Source organism: Phoenix dactylifera, chromosome 1 (assembly GCF_009389715.1).
Source record: "Phoenix dactylifera cultivar Barhee BC4 chromosome 1, palm_55x_up_171113_PBpolish2nd_filt_p, whole genome shotgun sequence".
NCBI lineage: Eukaryota > Viridiplantae > Streptophyta > Magnoliopsida > Arecales > Arecaceae > Phoenix > Phoenix dactylifera.
In genome coordinates this window covers 13335797-13358103 of record NC_052392.1, presented here as the reverse complement: position 1 = coordinate 13358103, position 22307 = coordinate 13335797, and the positions used below count along the sequence as shown (strand labels likewise).

At 38.7% G+C, this 22307-nt stretch overlaps 2 protein-coding genes across 7 annotated transcripts; one reads left to right on the top strand and one right to left on the bottom strand.

The window, feature by feature from the left end:
* Positions 1-5284: 5284 nt before the first annotated feature.
* Positions 5285-7260, top strand: LOC103710667. The gene is made up of 4 exons (XM_008796514.4): positions 5285-5732; positions 6073-6269; positions 6736-6808; positions 6883-7260. The coding sequence occupies exons 1-4, from the start codon at positions 5552-5554 to the stop codon at positions 7035-7037; spliced, it is 606 nt and encodes a 201-aa protein (XP_008794736.1). The 5' UTR covers positions 5285-5551; the 3' UTR covers positions 7038-7260.
* Positions 7261-10126: 2866 nt separating this feature from the next.
* Positions 10127-15019, bottom strand: LOC103710668 (probable galacturonosyltransferase 4). Of its 6 annotated transcripts, none has more exons than XM_008796515.4 (9): positions 14636-15019; positions 14475-14509; positions 14317-14361; positions 14071-14185; positions 13628-13848; positions 12426-12697; positions 11884-12241; positions 11207-11782; positions 10127-10714 (listed from the first exon to the last, which is right to left on the bottom strand). In XM_008796515.4, the coding sequence occupies exons 1-9, from the start codon at positions 14733-14735 to the stop codon at positions 10439-10441; spliced, it is 1998 nt and encodes a 665-aa protein (XP_008794737.2). In that variant the 5' UTR covers positions 14736-15019; the 3' UTR covers positions 10127-10438. The 6 variants fall into 6 exon arrangements, with proteins under 6 accessions (XP_008794737.2, XP_008794739.2, XP_008794741.2 ...); XM_008796517.4 differs by having other exon boundaries at positions 13628-13833; XM_008796519.4 differs by having other exon boundaries at positions 13628-13779.
* Between the last annotated feature and the right edge of the window lie 7288 nt (positions 15020-22307).

The window sequence follows — 22307 nt, the reverse complement described above, 5'->3', positions numbered from 1 at the left end:
AAATTTGATAGATGAAATCTAAAAAAGCAGATTCTTTTCTCATTTAATAATATTAAATCAACAAATGTAAATTTTATTATCCTAACTTAATCATTAACATTTATGCCCAAATTCTATTGGTGCAAAATACATGGAAGAATTTCAGCTTATCCTATAAAATCTAAAATACTTGCTATCACCCTTCGAGCCACGACATATTCTAGTGGTTCATTGCCCATCGCTCCAACTTAGAATATTTGAAGTTTGCTAGTTCATGCACAAATTGGCCACCAAATGGATATTTATGAATAGCAAGATTATTTGTTAGAATCAACTTAACATTTTTATTGTCAAAGTAGAAAAAGAGTTAACTTGTTCTTTGGAATATCTACAAGCTGATAGACAACATGCAGACTATGACCATTGACCATTATTGTGTTTTGGGTTGACAAACTTCATGCATTTGTGGGACAACTAAGAATGTAGGTACTCTTCTACCATAGAATCTGTCTATCATTCAGCTGCTCCATTTATTGTTTAACTGCGCAAGGCAATTTGTTCTTATTAAGGACTCGTTTGGTTTGCAGAAAGAATTTTCCTCACTGAAATATTTTGTCTAATATCTGAAAAAGTGATTTTTGCGAGTTTAGTTGACCATAAAAAAATAGCATATTTCAGAATAGTTTATATTTGGTTGAGCATCTACTTTCTTAGTAAAATTGCATAAAATACCTGTTATACCCTTAATAAAATAAAAGATCCGATCTCGTTCTATCTAAAAGCTTAAGGACGCTTTTGGGGAAAAAAAATCTAATTTCTAGCCCGTATGAATTGGGATTTCTTATATCCTATATGAATTTTTCTTTCTCATGAAAGTTACTTTGCCGTCTCTTTTATTTTTTTTTTAAAACTCAAAGTAAATATAAGACATTTTTTCATTTTTTCGTTGACCACACTTTTTTCTTTTTTTTTCCTCAAACCAAACAAATTCTAAATGCACAATCTCTGCTTCATATAGGTAATCACATGCTTCATACAGCTTCAATTTCATTGCCTTGTAGGTGCCTATGTAAAAGGGATGCATTCTTGCTTTCTGCTCTTTCCTCAACAAGAATTAAGAAGATTCTTCAGAGAGATTAATGATAAAAGAAGAAAGATATCATGATAACAACAATAACACCATCCAAAGTACTTTCTTTTTTTCTTTTTTTTTTTTGAGCAAGGGAATTTTCATCGTGAAAACAAATATAACAAGGTAGAGTAACTTGTACCATGGACGGAAAGGAGGGGCATGGCTCTTGAATCAGCTCCAATTGAACAAGCAAGAAGCACCACAAGGAACAACACCATGTAACCACTTCCCTTATCCATTGTGTTATTTGTGGCGCTTCCTCTCCTTCCCCTTCATCTTATATAGAGAAATTTTCTAAATCGTTGGGTTGACACTTGAACAATAAATTCTTCCTTTCTCCACCTCGTATGAACGTCAGGCATCATTCATATTTAAAAATTAAATTTCTAAGTGGCAACGAGTTAGACTTGATCAAAAGCGCGTGGAAGCTTCAACCATATATATAAAATTAAGAATAAATTATATTTTTGGCCCTTCATATTTAGATCGGCTTTTTAATAAATTCCTGAACTTCAAAAAGCCCAATTTTGGTCCCAGCCTTTTCTCGGCTATTTTAGTGGTCTTTTTCCCGAGATTCCAGCCACTTTCACTTACCGTAAACTTGTCGGCATTATTCGGTGATTATGTGACTGAAATCATTTAGATAAATGATTACGTGGTCAATTGTTAATGACATGGCATATGGGTAATTATATGGTACAACAAGTTAAAATTTTTGTTTTGACCATGCCGCATATAGATGATGACGATGTGGCGCATGCTACAGAATTTTTTATCTAAAAATATTCGGTTGCCAAGCCCCACATCATTGCTATATACCATAAATTATGTTTTTAGTCATCTAAGTTTCAAAATTATTTTTATATGAGTGATGATGTGGCATATGGGTGATGATGTGGAACTCGATGATTGGATAGTTTTGGATAGAAAATTCCATAGTATATGCCATGTCATCACTCATATACCGCATTATCAAAATAAAAATTGCTATTTGTCATGCTACATCATCACCGTATACCATGTCTTCACCAATTGGCCACGTAATTATCTATCTATGCAATTTCTGCCACGTAATTACTGGTTAATGCCAGCAAGGATTTTCTGTGAGAGAAAGTAGAGGGAATCAAGAAAAAGGAGCACATTAAAACAGTTAAAGAAAAAATAGAGATCTATAATTTAAATTTCAAATGGCAAAATATTTTGTACCAAAAAGAAATGGCAAAATGTTAGAAAATTCCTCCTCTTTTACATATAAAATTAATGATCCTCCATTACAAGACGATTCTCATGTTTTATTTGAGCAAAATTACGAAAATTCTCGCTATAATTGTTGCGTTTGATTCAATTACTTTCCATGCTGAATGATTTGCAGTCATAATTGATGACAGCAAGCTACTTGGGTTTCAACTTTCAAAGTCAAACTTAGAAAATCTAAAGTCAACGGTCGGATATAGTCATGGTCCACAGAATCTGCAAACCCGGCTTCAAGCAATATTTTACGATATTCTAGAATTTTTTTTTTTTTTTTTGGGTATAGCAGAGGGGGGGGGGGGGGGGGGGGGTGGTGGGGGGGTGTGGAGGATAAGCCCCAAAGGAAATATTATAGTACTTATTTTTTCTCAACTATTTTAATGTATTCCTTTCCTCATATTCCAGCCATTTTCTCTTACTGGAAATCCTTGTTGGCATTAATCGGTGATTACATGGCTGAAATCATTTAGATAGATGATTACGTGGCTGATTATTAATGACATGGCATATCGGTAACGATATGTCGTAATAGATTAAAATTTTTGTTTTGATGATGCCGCATATGAGTGATGATGTAGCATAAGGATGATGACGATGTGGTGCATTGCTGCGGAATTTTTTGTCCAAAAATTTTCGGTTGGTGAGCGTCACGTCATCGCCATGTACTATAAATTATATTTTTGGTTTTCTAAGTTTCAAAAATATTTTTATATAAGTGATGATGTCGCATAATAGTGATGATGTGGCACTCAATGATTGGATAGTTTTGGATAGGGAATTCCATAGTATGCACCACATTATTACTCATATAGCGCATCATCAAAATAAAAATTCTTATCTATTATGCCATGTTATCACCGTATACCACGTCTTCACCAATCGATCATGTAATTATCTATTTATAAAGTTTCTGCCACGTAGTTAATGCTAGGAAAGGACTTTTTGTGAGAGAAAATAGAGAAAAGGGAGGAAAAGAAGCACATTAAAATAGTTTTAGAAAATTAGGATCAAATTTGAGCTTTTTGAAGTTTAAGAACATAAATCCGACATAAACATAGAAGACCAAAAATATAATTTACCCTAAAATTAATGATCCTCTTATATATATATAATTTAAATTTCAAATAGCAAAATGTTTCATACCAAAAAGAAATGGAAAAATGTTAGAAAATTCCTCCTCTTCTACATATAACATTAACGATCCTCCATTACAAGACGATTCTCATGTTTGATTAGAACAAAATTACGAAAATTCTCGCCACAATTGTTGCGTTTGATTCAATTACTTTCCATGCTGAATGATCTGCGGTCATAATTGATGACCGCAAGTTTCTTGGCTTTCAAAGTCCAACTTAGAACATCTCAAGTCATCGGTTGGATATAGTCATGGTCCACGGAATATACAAACCCCTCTTCGAGCAATATTTTGTGATATTCTAGATTTTTTTTTGGTGTAGTAGAGGGGCGATAAGCTCCGAAGGAAAGAGTATAGTCTATTGAAAGTGATCCCATCCATATCAGCCACGGCTAGCAAACGTATAGTTGAGGGAGCATTGAAGAACACTCAGACTCTATTTTTTGGCAGACTTGCAAGATGGTCGACAGAACCATTTCAAACCGCTTAGTTTAAGGTATCTTAAGTCATACTGACGGCGGACCGGGATGGTTTCAACAACAAAACTGAGACTCCATCGCCAAAAAGAGAGAAGAAGAAGAAAAAAGAGGAAAAGAGAGAGATAGTGGGGGAGGGAGGGAGAGGGAGAGGGAGAGGAAGAAGGAGAGAGGCCGGCCGGAGTCAGCTGGCGGAGGCCGAAAAGCCTTCACGCGGAGGAAGTGGAGGGCATTTTTTTATTTTTGAGAATTTTAAGTAAAAGTCGGCAAACCCCGAAAAGGACCCCGGCCTCTCTTCTCCTTCCCTTTCCCGTTCTTTCTCTCTCTTCCGTTCTCTCTCTCTCCTACCTCTACTTTATCGGTACAAGGTCGGCACGATGCAGGATCATACCGATCCGTGCTGCCATATAACCGGTATGAGCTCCAGTACCGGCATAGCATTATAGTCAACGATGGTGAGAGAATCTCCTTCGAGCCAGATAACGAGTAAAGCCAAGACGATAAATAGCTACTACATTCAAATTCAAATTCCATCTATCCACCTTCCACGGGATAGACATACATGCTTTAGATCGTGTAAAGATAATTGCCAAATGTTCTCTCTCTATCTCTCCCGTAAATTAAAAAAATAAATAAATAATTGATGTGTTTACCAAGTAACAAAATTTAACCCTGGACCCACCTTTCTAGCTTGGGTCTTAGCTATTCACATATTAGGTCTGCCTAGACCAGGTTTAGTTACAAAATGGAACTTGTTCAAGTTATATCTGCACGCCCATTAGAAGAAGAGAAATGGATTATAACCTAGCACCCCAAGGCCCGGCCCCAAACTAATGACTTATATTTGGTTGGAGTTTGGTTGGAGTTATTCAAAAAAAATAGAAAAGTAGTTTTCTCGAAAAAATAAAATTCTCGCGTTTCATTAGAAAGAAAAATACATATAAAATATGAAAAAATCCAATTCTTTTCGGCTGAAAATTTGAGATTTTTTTTTTCAAAAGTATTTTTGAACTTTTTTTTAGATGGTATCGAATAAGGCTTTTCTTTTATTAAAAGACATAAGAAATATTTTACCTAACTGTTCCAGAAAGAAAAATAGGTGCTCGGCCAAATATAAACCATTTAAGGATATACTATTTTTTTATACCAAATGAAATATAAAAAAATATTTTTTTAATATTTTTTTTTCCACGAACCCAACAAATCCTTAAGAGTCACAAGTCAGAATAGGTCCAGATGCTCAACCGGCTCGGATCAAGCGAATTAGCTCGGTGCTTCGGAAATAAAACAGAAAAAAAAAAAACTGGCGAAAGAGAGGAGGGCCATGGAAAAAGCTTGTGGATAGAATACTTCTCTGAACCAGAGGCCAGACCCCCTCCATTCCCACCACTCTTTTCCTACAACTTGCAAAACGAACCCAGTTCAATCCTCCCATCTCTTCCATTGCTACGCAGTAATCTCCGAGCCGTCTCTGAGAAGTGGTCGAAGTAGAACTCGAGCATCCATCTTAGCTTTTATATGCCATCATAATTGAGAAACTTGGCGTGCCGTGCCTCTGCTTCACTGGCCTCCTTCGCCATGGCTTCTCAGTCTCTCAACGTATATAGTCCTTTAACGAGGCAGGTAAAGGGCGATACCGTTCCAGTCTTCTCTAAGGCTCCGGTAACCAGTGATCGAAGGCACAAACATGGAAGGATCGTTCTTTCGCGTGGCAGCGTCATCTGTTGTTCGGCTGTACAAGAGTCCTCTGCTGCCGCCGGTATTCCTAAGTTCATATTTCTGTGTCTTCCCTCCATATTCTCCCCCTCTCTGGATGCTGAACGATAATTTTATCCATCATAGGTAGCTAAAATTTAATTTAGTTTTGATCTTAAAACAAGAATAAATTAGTTTATCTTGTTGACTAGAGGAATCTATCTACGTTTCCATAGTAGTAAACATGCTTGCACTCATTAGTAATTTGCTCTTTATTTTGAGAACTACGAGTGATTTGCTCTTGGTGAATATGGATCTTAGAATAAGCAAAGCTAAAGAAGGAGACTCTGCGGTACTTTTTTTATTATTCTAATTTATCGCTTGGTGCAATCTTCTTCAACTAGTTACTGATAAAAAGGAAGCAGAGCCAGCGGCGAAGGCAGCGGCACCGGCAGTTAAGAAGGCTCCTGAGAAGCCCAAGAAACCCCCTGCAAAGCCTCTGCCACAGCTGATGGAAGAAGATTTGATTCCTTCGCTGAAAGCTACTCTTGAGGCTCAAGAAGATGTGTCACAGATTGAAATCTCCTTTCGCGACAACAGGGTTTGTGATTCTTTACAACCACACTTCATCAGTAATATAACATTAGCATTATCTTCTAATATGTTCATCATGAGAACTTATATATATATATACAAAGAAGTGCTCTTCCTTATGTTGATAATTGCTGAAAAATATGTTGGTGGCAAGACAATGAAGGCTATGATACTATGGTGATTGGTTATGTCAGGAACTGCAGTGCTTGTAGGAATTCCTAAGAGATACTATTACTATGCAATACCAAACACTGGGCTTTAAACAGCCAGCTTAATATGGTTCTTCTATGCTCAATCTATAACCAATCATCTTTGTAGGAGTTCCTAAGTGTCACGTTAGAACTGATGAATTTTGTGGCAGAACGCAAACTGTAGATTCCATTCCAGATATTCTTTCTTACGCTGTAGATAATTGAGCAGAGACAACAATATATTGTTAAAGTGATTCTGTTGGTTGCTTGATTGAATTACAGTTGGAGGGTTCCTTTCTGAAGGAAGACGTCCCCTATATTTTTTGGGCTTTCTTCCCAAATGGAGACCTAACAGGTACTATCTTCTCTTTAGCGATGCGCCCTTCTCCTTAAACATGGCAACTGGATGCTAGTTTTCCCTTTTGGCAGGTCCTAAAGCGTTTTCTTTATCCTCATATGGTTATGAGGCCAGTACTGTTGAGCCCTTCTTGATTGATGAAAGGAGAGTCACAGCCCAACTTGTGGTCTTTTGGATTCGGAAGAGATTGGCAGCTCAAGGAATCCTCCCCGTCTGGAAAGAATAAATGTACAGCCCGCATCACATAAGATCATGACAACATTTCCATACCTTCATCTGTATTGGCAAATTTCATAAGGCTCATTTACTGTAACAACATAGATTGATGGTTACATGGTCATTTGGCTAAAACAATCTATTCTGGCGACTCCATCACTTGCTACAAAGATTGTTATACTGTAACATACGTTCTACATAAGTAGAAAACTCGGTTCATCGTTTTTGAGTTCTCTGGTTCTTATATCTTTTTCTGAGAGAAGTTCTTAGGCTCTTCGGGTTAAGAAAATCGAGTGGAATTGGGCTGAATTTCTTGTACTATATCTTTTTCTGAGAGAAGTTCTTACGTCCTTCGGGTTAAGCAGATTCTTTGTTGGAACCAGGTCCGTTAGCCTGGTAGGCCTGTTTTCTTCTAAAAGCCCATCTTAGTTTAGCTTAAGTCTCTTTTGTGAGTCTGTCGGACTGCAAGATAAAACAAAAGGATCTATGAAAGATTTTTTCGGCTTCCACAGGATTTGGGCTAGAAAAGAATTAGATTGATATATGCCTTATTAAACAGGCTATGTAATCCATAATCCTATAGAAGTGGGTTAGGTGAGGTCTAGTTGATATGGACTATTCGGGTTGATATTTTGATATCATACATCTATTTGCAATCCAGCGGATCCAATAAGATTATCCAAACAAGTCATTAACATGCATAATAAACCCAATTTCAATCCTTGATATCGTCACGACCTCTTCCTCTAGGGATGCAAATGGGTCGGATTAGGTTGGATCGGGTCATAGCGACCCCGACCCAACTCGATTTCTTGTTCCTGTCCTAATTTTGGACCCAGATCCAACCTAGTAGAAGATCGGGTCGGGTAGAATGGGATCCAATACTATAATTTTTGACCCAACGGGTCATTCTGGTCGGGTCGAGTCCATGTATAACTCCGATCCAACCCAAAAATTTCGAATCTGGTTCGAGTCTAGGATGGGTCAACCCATCCATAGCTTCAGAACTTATTTATACCTCTGCGGGCTGCAGCCCATGAGCCGAAATAATTTTACAGATCAGGTTGGATCGGGTCAGGACGGGTCATAGAATTGAAAATTCAAAATTATCCAAATTTCAAATAGGTTGGGTCGGTCCGAATTTAGTATATCCAGACCTAACCCAGAAAATAGAACGACTCCAATTTTAGAACTTGATATGGCCCACGGATCTTCCAAAATATGTCGAGTGTCTAAGTGGGTCAATTCGGGTCACGAGTCAACCCGATCCATATGCAGCCTTATCTCCCTCTGATGTAACCAGTGTATCTCATCCTTACCCAACAAATTCACTATATTATATTTTGAAAATTTAGGGGGCCATCAATAGCATTATCCTGATCATAACCTAGAACACGGTGAAAATATTTGTAGTTTGGTCTCCCTTTAAAGTTGCAAAATCTTTAAAAAAAGAGCAATCTATCCTTTTTGTCTTAAAAAGGTTGATCATCACAATATCTTGCTGAGTATCGCACTAATTACTTTTATCCTGATTATGCATCATTCCTTCTTGTCATCGTTCGAGAAGTTGATAGTTTTATTTCAGAGATGCATGATGGCAAAAATCAAATTATAGATGCCAGTAAACATAACATTATGAGCAACTCATACCACTAAAGTAACATGGGGTGTCTCAAGAAAACATTTTAACAGTTGAACTGGGAATCAGTTGTTTAAGATTAACATAGACTTACTCTTGACAAACCCCTATACATTGCGTCGATGAAATGAGGCGTTTTTGCAAATTTCTTGTTGCAATTCAACTGAGGTACGGAAATTTATTTAGCAAGGAGAAGCTGACTTCATTTCGAGTGTGTACATTCGGATCACGTTCGATATAAAAAGACGTCCACCGACCCGCCTCGTGCACGTGGCAGGCGGAGACGACGAGGCCCTTGTCGCCCCTCAGTATTATGGGCCCGGAGCGAGCTGCAATTGAAGAGGCATTGGCCCATAGTTTGGGGCCTACCGACCTTTCAAAGCCCCATTTTGATGCCCAAGCTTTCGCTATCCCACCATGACCATGCACAAAAAGATCTATTCTTTCTATCCAAAAAGGAGTCCGGTCCACTGTTTGTTTGACACGTGCCATGGCATCTTTTCAAATTTTTTTGGATGATTCTAGTTGCCAGTTTTTGGGTTTGTTTTGTTACTCAAAGCTGGGGAGAGAAGTCATGAAGCAAATTCTTGGCATTTAGAGCATGTTTGGTTTGGAGAGAGTTGGGCATGAGAATGGTTTCAGCCATTTAGTGGAGAATCCCATTCTGATTTTGGAGGGGGAAAGGGGAGCAATGCAAATGCTCTAATCCACCAAAATATAATCCAAACTTTTTTCTAATATTCATATCTGATTTCAATTGTGAACCAAATATGCCAGAGAATTTGCCAAATACACCCTTCTCGGATTCTTTGGGCAAAGCAAGTGGCAGGGGCAAGAGAGGTTTGAAGACTAGCAACGAGTACAACCATGGGTAGATTTCAACTCGATATGTTTTGCAAGTTTCTTCTGTTTTTCTCCGGGGAAAATATAAGTATGAAGACGGTTTTTATTAACATTAGATACAGGATGAAGTTTGTCTAAGGCCAAAGATTGGCTGGCCACCTTAGATTTTAAGACATGAGGCTTTTATCCATCATACCTGTTATATGTCAGTTTGAACAATCTCACTAATGAAAGATTCATGGAATTCCCCATGTGCTACCAGTGACAGACAAAATTATGCTTAGCACAGATATTGAGGTGATGAAATAACAATTTCTGGCATAAACAAGCTAAAAAAAAGTTTTTACTGCCAATTGAAAATATTGCCCCAGATCAATTGGCAGTTCATACACAGTAAAAAGCAAACTATTTAGTCCCATATTAGTTATTCGTCGAAAAAATCTTAAGTACAAAACTAAAAAATCCAAATAATACCTTCCGACTAACTAATTTGGATGAAATCCTGAATTGTTACACCATCAATCTCCCATGCATGTACCACTTAAGTAGATATAAAGGAGCTGGGGAAAAAAAATAGCAGCCGTGCTAACAGAAAGAAATAGTGACACCAAATAAGATTGAGATCTGGAGGAAAATAAACTACATTATAAAAATTACAGGTATAATATTACAAGATATCAAGAACATAAATAGCCGACATTGTAGAGCTCAGACCCCTGGATTCCAGTTCTGAAGCATGTACAACATAACTTAAGTCATGCAGATGGGATTGTGAGGACTGCTAGAGCAACTCTTATGGCTATAAACCATTAAAAAATCGAACTGGTTAATCCAAGTCCACTGAAATGTGAACAGAGAAAAGAACAAGGAACATCAAAAAAATATGTAATAGCAGTGGTCAAAAAGATATCAAGGCACCAATAGCCCCTCTAAGGAGAGATGTTGCATTCCCGTAGAAATACTTGATCATAGTCCACATATTTAGACCAGTAGTTGCGATACTTGGGCACGCCTATCTCTAGCCAAGGCTTCATGTTTCCATTGTAATGTATCACTGCTGCTCTTTCAATTTCCTTCTGAGCAACGTGTGGGTTATAACCCAGGCCAAGAATATGCCATGCTCGGTCAAGGGGGAAAGTACGATTCCAGAATGTTATCAAACCAGGCGGCAGACTTCCCAGCTTCCATAGCAGCCTGTCATGGTTCTGCAGACACGAAGTGTGGATGGCTTAATCAGGGCACGATTATAGTAATAATAATAATTTGGTCAAAAATCAAACAAAAGCAGTGGGAACTTCATAATTTTGACCAAATAGGAGACTGAGGTTTTCAGATGCTTTTTGGTCTCTCAAGAAATGGAAAACATAGCACTCTATATATCAAATAAAAATCAGAATATCTAGTAATGCAGCTCACACCTGTGATACCAGTAGAGTATCAAACAATGGTCCGCAAAATATACCAAAGAAACAGAAGTATGCAACATATATGTTATTGGTCATACTAAAGAGAAATTAACTGCTGTATTAACTGTTGTACTGTGAAATGGGGGAAGATAGTATCAGAGGGCCTTTTCAGGACGGAGGTAGTAAGGCACCAAATAATTACTTATAATGTACATGTTCACTAGACAAATAATGAAGTAGGATTAGCAGATTATTGATAACAAGAAGCACGAATGAATGAAGCAAACATACCAGCCGCTGCCAGGAGTGGTAGACTTCTGTTATGTTTTGCTTCCTCCACTCGACCAAATCAAACACATTCATTCCATAGGCCCAGCCACAGGCATGAGGGTCAAAATTTTTGGAAATGAGAGGGTTTGAGAAGTTCAAATATCTATCAAAACGATGGAAGCTTTCTCCACAAGTTTCAACCGCACCATTAACCTTCCCTTTCAGATTGATTGTCCAAAGGCCACTCAGGTCCTTCTGTACTACAATATCATCATCTAGAAACACCACCTTATTCAGCTTTGGGAAGATCTCAGGTAGGTAAAACCGCAGATGATTCAGGATTGAAAGGTATTTTGGGTTTCGGAATTTCAAGTTTGGGTCAGAGTTTGCATGATGAGTCCTAAAGTAATAGTCAATCATTGACTGAGAACCAAGCTGTTTCAGTACTGGACTGTAGCTAGCATTCAGCCATGTAAATTCTTCAATGTTCTGAACATGGATGGCAGCTTTTCCAGGTGGATTAGATAAAAACCACATCTTCATTGCTGCATAGTTGAGCCTGTCAGTGACTACGTGGAAAACAAGATTTGAAGGGTGCTGCAAGGAAGAGATGTTCTCATTAATAATAAGTCTCAAAAAATAAAAAACAAGAAGTCAAACAGATTAAAGGAAACAGTGGTAATAGTGAAGCCGCTTGCCTTAGCATTGGAAACAGTTGAGTTCACAACAACTGCAGCTGCCAATATGTTATCCGAGAATAATGCATAGTGATGGAGGTTAGGATCTTCGAGCTTTTCTTGATTTGGAAATTGCTGTTGACTGGGATCCAAGGCGTAGTATTCAGTGGAGAGCCTCAAGGGAAGGCAATGAAGACCTTTAGGGAGGGTTTTAGCTGCAAGTTGGGTTAAAAACACTGCCTGCTTCTTATTAACACGTAACTGTTCCTCCATCGAGTGAAGCATGGCACGCAGCTTTTTAATGACAGCAGCACAGTCATCCTGAATTTGCTTGCCCTTGGCCAAAGTTTGTTCCATTACTTTCAGTTTCTCATTGGCACTAGATTAGCCAATATAAATAATAGTTAGAAATACTAGTTAAATAAAACAGAAGCATGGTAGAATCCTGTAACCTTTTCTCAAATATAAGATAATACAAGATCCTAAGAATCCTAAAATAGTTGGCTATAACACCTGAATTAAGTGAAAGAATATTTGGAAATCGCTGCAGTTAAAGCACTTACTTCCTTGGTAAGTCCGAGTCCTTGGTTGCATCCCCAAGTGTTCGCTGAACTTCTCTTATACGCAAGCGTAACTCCCTGATATACTGAGGATTGGTCCTGGTTGCTCCAAGGCCAAGGAAGACCTTTGCCCTGATCAACTGATCCCTGAGATGCCGGACTCTAGCATCAGGCATAACAGTGCTACTACTGTTTCTATCTTGGGGTGCTGTCTTAAGTTTTTCCGGATCAACCTTATGAGTTGTTTCTTCAGATTTCTTTTGAGACTTACTTTCCTGAAAAAGGACCAAAATAAACATATAAAAAAACAGGGTATCAGACAGGCAGGAAGCAATAACAACATGCAATTGATTCAACTGATTGGAGGGTACAGGTTACAACAAAATTATGACACCAACTCTCTATGAAGAAAAGTCATAACAGCTCTCTTTTCCTCTCCCACCTAAACTAATCCAACAACTTTTGAAACACTCAATAGAATATGAATATTAGTCAGCAGAGTTTTGAACTGGCTGAAAAATCCTCATTAACAAACAATCAAAATACAAGGATGAAATCGACTTTACAAAGCTGGATATCACCTAAGGAGGAATTTTCAAAGTTAATGGATCTAAAAGTCACTGTTTCACCAACTCTTCACTATTTCCTTGAGCACCTTACAAGCAGATCAAATGATCATGATGTAATCAGCTTAAATGACTGAATCGGCATGCATACAGAGACTAACAGACAGATTTCCAGACAAGAACAGATAATTCAAAACTGCGTTTATAATATACTACATCTATTAGCAAACCACAATAGTATATATACACCATGTCACTGTTCCCGTTAACCCACATAGTAAAACAATTAAACTAAATTTCCAATTCTCACAGCAGACTGCCTCCATGGAAGAACAAAAGCTCCTGATTCTAATGAGAACTCCTGCCATACCAACCAATAAAAGTTACCCAATTGCCAAAGACTAATATAAATTCAATCACCCTGCCAAAATTGTCACTAATTCAAAGAAGTCATTTTCCGCTGACACATGCTCAAAATGCTTAAAATTTGAAGGACCTAGTCTTTCATAGCCAAAAGCTGTTAACACCTATAAACTGTCCATAGGACAATCACGAAATCCCACCTAGGGAACTAAAATGATCATGTAATAATCAACCAAATCCGCAAAAAATAAAAATAAAAATAAAAAAGGAAATCACCTGTTTCTCTGGCGTACTTTGAACCTCTGTCTGTTGGGATCCCAATTCCTTGTTCTCTTCCTCTGCTTTGGACTTCTCTGAATCATCTTTTCCGATTCTCCTGTTGACTACTTGCTCAATCACGCTCCCTTTTTCTGAAAGGTTTCTCTCATCTGTGGCAGACAACACCCTGCTCTTATGCTCTCCAGATTTCCGTAGTGGCACTTCTGTAAATAATTGAACTAATAAAAGTCTATCAAAATACCAGTCTTTATTCTTTAAGGGTGCAATAAGCCCCGTTTCTCGACCACTTAAAAGGTTCGAACGATGAAAATTCTCAGTCCATCAACTGATTATTTTACCAATTTTCAAGCTTTAAGATCCAAAAAAAGGGTAAAATTTCTTTTTTCTAATTCTTAAAAGGAAGCCCTAATTCTTGGAAAGTAACCGAACAAGAATCCTACCTTGAGCGTTTGATGTCGCCGAGACATCTCTAGATTGAACTGAAATCTGATGGGAATTGATCGAATTATCAGGATAGACGATCCCAATCGGCTCTTTTACAGCATTAGTCAACTCCTGCACTCAAATTTAAAGATCTTACTTTTTTCAAGTATTCATCTCAAGAAAAAAAAAACCCAAAAATAAGACAGATTTAAAAATAATAACAATAATAAAATAGATAAAAAGGGGGATTATGGTTAGACTACCTGAGGTAGAGCGTTTAGTTTCCCAACCTCGTTCCCAAAAGCCTGCTTTTTTTTTCAAACGGAAAAAAAAAAAGCAAGAAATTTACGACTTACCTCCAACATTGAGTCATTAACTAAGAAATTATTAAAAAATCCAAGAGGGAGGAGATGGTCTATACCACATTAGAGACGTCCTCGATAAAATCGTCATTCGCTGCAAACAGAAAATGAAAGGGGAAAAAAGGGAAAAAGTTAAAATGCGTAGATTTTTCTTGGTATTACTCAAAACAACCCCAAATTTTCCTCTTGAAAAACATTTTTTTTCAGTTTCGAGTCTTACAGATGGAACTGGGGAAGGACGAGAGCCGATCGGTGTAAAGAAAGATGGGAGCAAGCACCGTGAAGCACAGCAACACCAAAACTGGCTTCCGTCTCACCATCTTCCCGCCGGAAAACCACTCAACAGAAACCGCTCATTCCGGCTGGAGAACCGCCTTCCAGACCCGAGACTCCTCCTCTTCCTCCCAAAACCGCCTCGTGAAACCACCGTCCACTCCCCAAGAAGGAGATCTTAAGTCGGCACAGAGGTCGAAACCGGGGCCTAAAACCGCTATCCTGGACGGAGAACCGCTTCTGGAATCCTCTCAAGGCCTCGCGGCGAGTGCGGCTACCGAGAGGGAGAATCACATGGGCTCCTACCGATTAAATGATGAGAACTGATAAATATCGCTCCTTTTCTGCACCCCCTCGCTCGACAGGGAAATCGAGTGTAGGAGCGCATATCGCGTGCGTTTATCTTATCATCGGGCACGGAGAAGTTCCTATGCGGTACCAATATCCTCCGTCCGTATAGAATAAGAAAACATCCCACCGTCCGTTCGCACAGGCGGTGACTTTTTGCGGGGCCCATTGCTCATTGATCTAGGGTTATATATGGATCTTTTTGGCACGACACTACTTTCACGCGGGATGCAACGCGGGGCCGCGGCTCATCTGTCTGGGGTGAGTTGTCGAAGCCGTATTTGCTGGAGAAATGTTCTTGTCGAGGAGCGACCTGTGCTAAGAAAAGTGGGTCCCGGAGTACGACAGTGAGGTCCAATTTCTGGGTCTCTAATTTGGAAGGGCCACGTAAAAACGGAAGATCGGGCGGAGGGAGGATCGGGTGCCACGTGGATGGGATGACCGCGATGGGGGCGCCGGGTCGTCGGCGGTGGGAAGTTTTACTTCCCGGTAAATGGTAACTACTTTGTTTAATAGAATGGAAGTTTTCGTTAGCCTATCATATTTTGGCACGTGGTAACTGATGACATTTTATTGGGTAAGATGTATGGTTGTAGGGGCTAAGTAGGTATTTAATCCTTACATTGGAAATATAATTTTTTAAAAAAATGAAGGTAAACGGGAAGGACGCCGAATATTTAGAAATGATGGCATGCACATGGTTTTAGAGTGGAATTATTAGAAGATATAGAAGATAACGACTTGGAATATCATGGATTAACTATCCCTCTTCGTGCATGACATCATTATTAAAGTATATTTTACTCTCCTCTTTGAAGCAACTCATATTTAAGAACTGGATTTCAATGCATGGTTGGAAGGGAACATTGAGATAAATGACACAGCCTCAATTACAGCATCCCTTCAGCTTGGTCTGGAATCAGATTCAGCAAGTTTACCATATTTGAGAACTTAACATATTCAAATTTTGATTTGAGTGGTATACAGGAGGTGAGATAAGGTCTTTCATGTTTCCAAGAGTATAAATAGATGTTGAGATTGAATGACTTCATCTACCTTGCTATGTAATTATTTTTTTTTTTTTTTGGATATGAATGATGCCCCCCCCCCCCCCCCCCCCCCCCCACCCCACCAAACGAAAAAAAAAAACTGCTGTAAAAAAGTGCAACTAATCAGCTTGGAGAAAGTATCTTATATTTTGAATTTTTTTGGATAAATTAGTATTTATTAAATTTGTCTAGTGTAAGTATATTCATGAGAATCAAAAAAATAAAAATATTTAGAAATTTAGAAGAAATATTTATTACATCAATTGACTATTTTTCTGGCACGATTAGCTATGCATGTTGCGATCCAATCTACATGCTGGACTATTTGCCTTTCTTTAAATATTTGCCACTTCAAATGTTAAAAATGTTACTTTTATTCTCCAACAATCCTATATTAATGGATGGCACTTAAATTTTGACATAGCAAATTTAAATAGGCAAGGTCAAACGAGTGCATTAGGACACAAAAGACAATATTCGTGTTATCTTATTCAATTATCAGCCATTCTACAATTTGCAAAAAAAACAATGATTTGAAACTGGAACTCTCCAATTTAAACTGATATCTTCAATTCAAACATTAACTGCAGAGGATTTGGAATCAAACCATAGAACAAAATCTTCACACATATCAGGTATCCATCCCTTCTCTTGATACATTTCGGCAAGCTAAATAACATAAAGCATAAGTTTATTCCTTACAACTCCATCTCTTAATCAAAAACTCAAATTAGGACCGTACCTATGATGTATGCGAGACATTCAGTATGGTTAAACATAATTATCTTGAAATGTTGATTATCTTGAAAAAATAATTATTCCTCAAAAAATAAAATCATAAAAAAATAAAATAAATATATTATTCGAAATTCTTGCATATGCAGCACCCAAAAATCAACCAAAAGTAGCAAAGATTCAGTTCGATCCACAGTGGACTGTCGCTGATGGACCTGAGCTGCACCTTACTGTTCTCCTTAATTATAGAAAAGTAGATATGAATAAATAGATGAATGCAATCCCAACCGAACCCAGTATTATAACGAGCATTGCACACCAACATCGGCAACATGGGTACACTTTTTCATTACAAAAGAAGACACAGCCATAACAGCATACCAAACCCGGAACACTTAGCAAAGCCCCATTATACAAAGCTTTCCTTGCACTAAAGCAACTACCAAACCTTTTACTTAACCTCTTTCTACCAGCCCATTCTCGCTCGGTTGCACCGGGTCCTTGCGCCCCCAAGGCCCACCCCTTGGCCCAAGCTGACCCACTCAACTCTGGTAAGCCACTTCTCTCGAATGGAACGGAAGTCCCATGCGGGAGCCGAGAGACCGGCAGCGGCCATGGCGGCGCCGGCGCTGAACCTGGCTACTGAGGTGGCGAGTATGTGAGCGGCGAAGAGGAGCAAGGGGCTGAAGAGGAGGAGGGGAGGGAAGGAGACAAGGAGGAGGGTGAAGCCCATTGCCCCAAGGAGAGAGGGCCGCCGATGGCGATGCCTGCGAGGGAGGCATAGAGAACAGTGGTGAGTGGTACCGGCGAGGTGGTTTTCACCACCGCCCGGTGTGTCACCATCCCCCATCTTGGCCTGGTGTTCAGGGGAGGGATTGGTGCTGAGAATTCCAAAATGGAGGGGTGGTGAACGGAGGGAGAGGGTCGGAGGGGGGGGGGTGGAACGCAATTAGAGAGACGGAGAGTGGGTACGTCCTAGAGACGTAGCGTTGGGATGCAGCGTGGCAGGTGTGGGGCATTTGCTGGCAATTTTGTGTCAGAGCACCCGCTTCACGGTTACACATGGCAGATGATGCGGGAGCAATATTCTCAGAAAGGCGAATCAAGCTACAAATTGGATCGCCTTCTACTTATCATTCGAAAGATTTTCTATAGATCCAGTAGAGTTTTTCTTCTATTTTGTGTAGTCTTTTTATTAGTGATGTAGCTGGCTATAGCCATGTCGCATCTGTATGAGCATCTAGTTAAAAAAAAAAAAAAAAAAAAAAAAAAAAAAAAAAAAAAAAAAAAAAAAAAAAAAAAGAAGAAGAAGAAGAAGAAGAAGAAGAAGAAGAAGAAGAAGAAGAAGAAGAGAGAGAAGAAGAAGGAGGATTCTCACACGCTGGGTGACCAAATATGGAGACTACCCTCTAAGCACGTGGAATTGTGTCGGTGAGATGTCAGAGATAAGAGCCAAGGGTGCTTACGTGGGCCCAACCCTGCTACGAATAAATGCTCCATGACAGGACGAGTAATCGCCGATTCTCGTGTGGCAGGTACCAACGGAACATGCCGGGATTAGCCTTGAGACGTTATCACCTTGTAGCGTACCGGGAGCAGCGCAAATAGAAGAAAGTTTAGGGCCCAACATTGAATTAGTTGTTAATTGACCCATGTCAGCGGCCGCATCTTGATTGCTTCCATGTCTTTCTTTTTTTTTTTTCTTTTTTTTCCCAAGTTTGGTAGAAGAAAGAATATTTAGCCAAGTTCTGCCTTACCCAACTTGATTTTATAGTTGAGTCTAGATCCAAACCTAACCAAATAGATAATTAGGTCAAGTGAGATCAACAGAATATTTTTATTTTTTTAGACCCATCAAATTGTTTAGGTCAGATCAGAGCCATGTATGATTCCGTCCCAACTCAAAATATTCGGGCTCAAATCAAATCCGATTGGATCCAAGTCGGACCAAACACCCAAATATATTAAAATAAAATTTAAAATTGTTTCATACAATTTGATTTTAGAACATTTCAAACATATAAAGATGTGTAAAACTGAATTTTTTCAGGTTGACCAAAGCCACTACCATCTAATTTATTGCTATTTAATGTTAAATGCCTGGAAATCTAGATTCAAAATAAGATTAATGTGTAATATGCTCAATTAATTCCAATGATGCAGTGGATGCAAACGTAGTAGCGTGACAAATATTTAGTGAAGAAAGACTGAGGTCCTCCATTGTTGGAGTTGTTGGTTTAATTCACATAAAATGGTGAATAAGCTATTGCATAAGTATTTTTTGAATCATTTGAATTAATTTTAGTTTTATTTGAGCAACATCAATTTGCATCATCTACACATGCAAGGCCAAATTAGACGGAAAGTATATTCTTAATGAATAATGGCAAAAACCTAGCTGCTCTTTTTTCTTTTCTTCTTTTTCATGATATCATGGAATTGGAAGTAGATAAAATGCAAAACAACCTTTAATAACTAGAAATTAAGTGGTCAAACAATATGACTCAAAAAAATTATAGCAGTTCTTGCTTATAAAGTTTGATGAGATGTTAAATGAGATAGAGAGATCGAGGCAAAAATATTAATGGAGTAAGTTAATGCGGATGGATGGTAAAAAATCATGGACTTTGCTGAACGTCTGGGTTGAGGTGAGGGGATGATTTGGGATGTTGTCGAACATTGGATATGTGGAAAGAATCAGACCATCGAGGATTTGGAAAAGTCTCTTGGGAGCAAATAGAGACACCATGGAAGAGATTGACATAGAAGAGGGACAAGGGATTAGATCATCGAGGAGGTCAACATCGCCAAACGGCCAGATCGAGGCGAAAGAACAATGGATTTCAATGACGCTAGTGATACAGGGTCTCAAATTGGGAAGGCGGAGATATCCATAGCCTTCAGAACTTGGAGGGCGCGTAGTGAATATGAGAGAAGGATTTGGGACATTACCCGACACAGAATTTGTGATAGTGATTGGACCATCAGGAATTTGGAAAAGTTCCTTGAGAGAGAATAGAGATACTATGGAGGAGATTGATGTAGAGAAGGGCTTAAGAATCGGATCATGAAGGGAGGCTGATGTCAACGGATAGCCAAATTGAGGCAAAAGAATGATAGATTTCATGGACATCGACAATCTAGGGTTTTGAGTTGGGATATGGGAGAGCGATCTAGAGCCTTTGGCACTCAAGGGTGGATAGTGAGGGCAAGATTGGCTCACTTACATCTTTTTTTATTTCATGATTAAATGGGTCGGATGAGTCCAAGTCAATTCGAGTTGGGTAATTAGTAGGGAGATGCAATTTAGACCCACATAGCATATCAATCAGGTTGAGTTAGGTTAAAGTTTATGAGAACTAGATTTGACTCGAAATGTGGAATACAATCCAATTTCTGAACCCAACCTAGCCATATGGGTCCTCAAGAATAGGTCAGTCAAGTTTGGGCAAAGGTTAATTGATCCATTTGCAATCCTAATTTGAACATGGCTATGCAAGGTTGGAAAACTTGCATTCGGACTCAATTCATCCTTTCATACTCTTTTTTCGAAAAAACTTAGACAAGTCAACTTGGCAACTCGAACCAGCCATGCATCACACACATACACACTATATATATTGTGCACATACATGCTTCTATAAATCACTAAAAAAGTTTTGAATGAACTAAATATCTATAATTAATTTGAATTCAAGTTGCTCGAAAATTCTACTAATAATTAATTATATATATGTATTATAGATCCAAAAATGGCAACTTTATGCAAAAGGAAAATAGGTGAATAACAGCACCAAAATGATCATTCAATCTAAAATCAATCATGTCAAAGCCATTTAGTCTAAAAATATGCAGACTCTAAGTTAATGCAAAAAGGAAATACTGGTGTTATGGTCTTCTCGTTAGTTATGGTCAATTTGTCTTTCACATATGTAAAAAGATACATCCATTTCTTGTCATTCATTAGTGGAGGAATATTATTTTGCTTTTGCATTACTTTTTTAACTCTCAACTCCTGAAAACTTGGCAATGACATGGTTCAACTCAACAATATCTCGATCTACCTCAACAAAAATTCAATCTAATTCGACAACAAGTCGGTCTAACTCAATCAAGTTAAGATCTTGAACATTTTTTTTTGACTTATCAATTCAGCCAAGTCATGAGAACCTCGGCAAAACTCAGATGGGTTTTTCTAATACTACTTGAGCCATTTTGACTTTTGATTCGGACGACCCATGAATTAAGTCTGAGGATGATAATGTTATTTTGATGATTAACACAACTATTGAGGCTATATCAAATTAGAAATGCAAATTAACTTGATACATCATTTATAAGTCTGTTACTCTCAGTATATTTGTATAAATTGATATAGATACATTTCATTGTTTATTTGAATGAATCTAACCTTGAGATGCAGCAAAGTGTGGATTGAGTCGACCCAAAGGATGATTGGGTCGACCCCGGCACATCAAGAAAGCATTTGGCACACTTCTGCAAAAATGGCACAGATGAACAGTGAGTTGGGTCGACCCAAGGAAAGCATGAGTCGACCCAAACATCAAGATCCTCAAACAACTCAGAAAATGGTTCTCTGAATTTACTGAGAGGGTCGACCCAAGATGAAGTTGAGTCGACCCAAGCTTGAGTCGACCCAAACCCTGAGTGGGTCGACCCAAAGGCAAGACAGAACAGATGACAGAAAAGGTTCTCTGGAAACCCTGTTAGGGTCGACCCAAGAAGAAGTTGAGTCGACCCAACTGAACCTTGAGTCGACCCAAAGAAAGGTTGAGTCGACCCAAGTGAAGAACGGCTGAAATTCAAGGTTCTGAATTTTCTGAGAGGGCCGACCCAAGAAAAGCTTGAGCTGACCCAAGCCTGATGAACAGTGCTTTGGGTCGACCCAAGAAAAGTTTGGGTCGACCCAAGCACGGGCAGAAGCATAACGGCTAGTTGTGCAGAAGTGCTTTTTGGACTCCCAACGGCTATAAACGGCTAGTTTCTTCAATCCAACGGTTAGAAAGGACTATTTGGAGGTTGGAGAAGTACTTAAGAGGGAGTATTCATCAGAGGAAGTAAGCTTTGGAAAATACATCAAGTGCATTCAAGAGAAAACCCTAGCAAGGCAAGCTTCATTCAATTGCTTCATTCAAAGAGCCAAAAGAAAGTGGTTGAGCAGATTCCAAGAGACATTAAGAGCTCCACCAACCCTTGAAGAGTGAAGCAATCTTGACAAAGAAGAGAAGAGCCTTATTAAAGGGATAACTATATTCTAAACTCTTCTTTGTAGCTCATAATTGTTTTATTTGCTCATTTAGGAGCTTTAGTTCCTTGTTATTTATTCTTGTTGTAAGGTTTGTTGGTAAGCCCGTAAAACCAACGTAGGTTGTTGGTAAGCCCGTAAAACCAACATAGGTTGTTGGTAAGCCCGTAAAACCAACATAGGTTGTTGGTAAGCCCGTAAAACCAACGTAGGTTGTTGGT

Excerpts from the sequence above, each read along its gene's own strand:
- LOC103710668 (XM_008796515.4), bottom strand. The coding sequence starts at position 14,735 with ATGGTGAGACGGAAGCCAGTTTTGGTGTTGCTGTGCTTCACGGTGCTT. Across the intron at positions 14,186-14,316 it reads AACTAAACGCTCTACCTCAG|GAGTTGACTAATGCTGTAAA; the intron begins GTAGTCTAACCA and ends ATTTGAGTGCAG. Across the intron at positions 11,783-11,883 it reads CAACTGTTTCCAATGCTAAG|CACCCTTCAAATCTTGTTTT; the intron begins GCAAGCGGCTTC and ends TCTTCCTTGCAG.
- LOC103710667 (XM_008796514.4), top strand. The coding sequence starts at position 5,552 with ATGGCTTCTCAGTCTCTCAACGTATATAGTCCTTTAACGAGGCAGGTA. Across the intron at positions 5,733-6,072 it reads AGAGTCCTCTGCTGCCGCCG|TTACTGATAAAAAGGAAGCA; the intron begins GTATTCCTAAGT and ends TTCTTCAACTAG. Across the intron at positions 6,270-6,735 it reads TCTCCTTTCGCGACAACAGG|TTGGAGGGTTCCTTTCTGAA; the intron begins GTTTGTGATTCT and ends ATTGAATTACAG.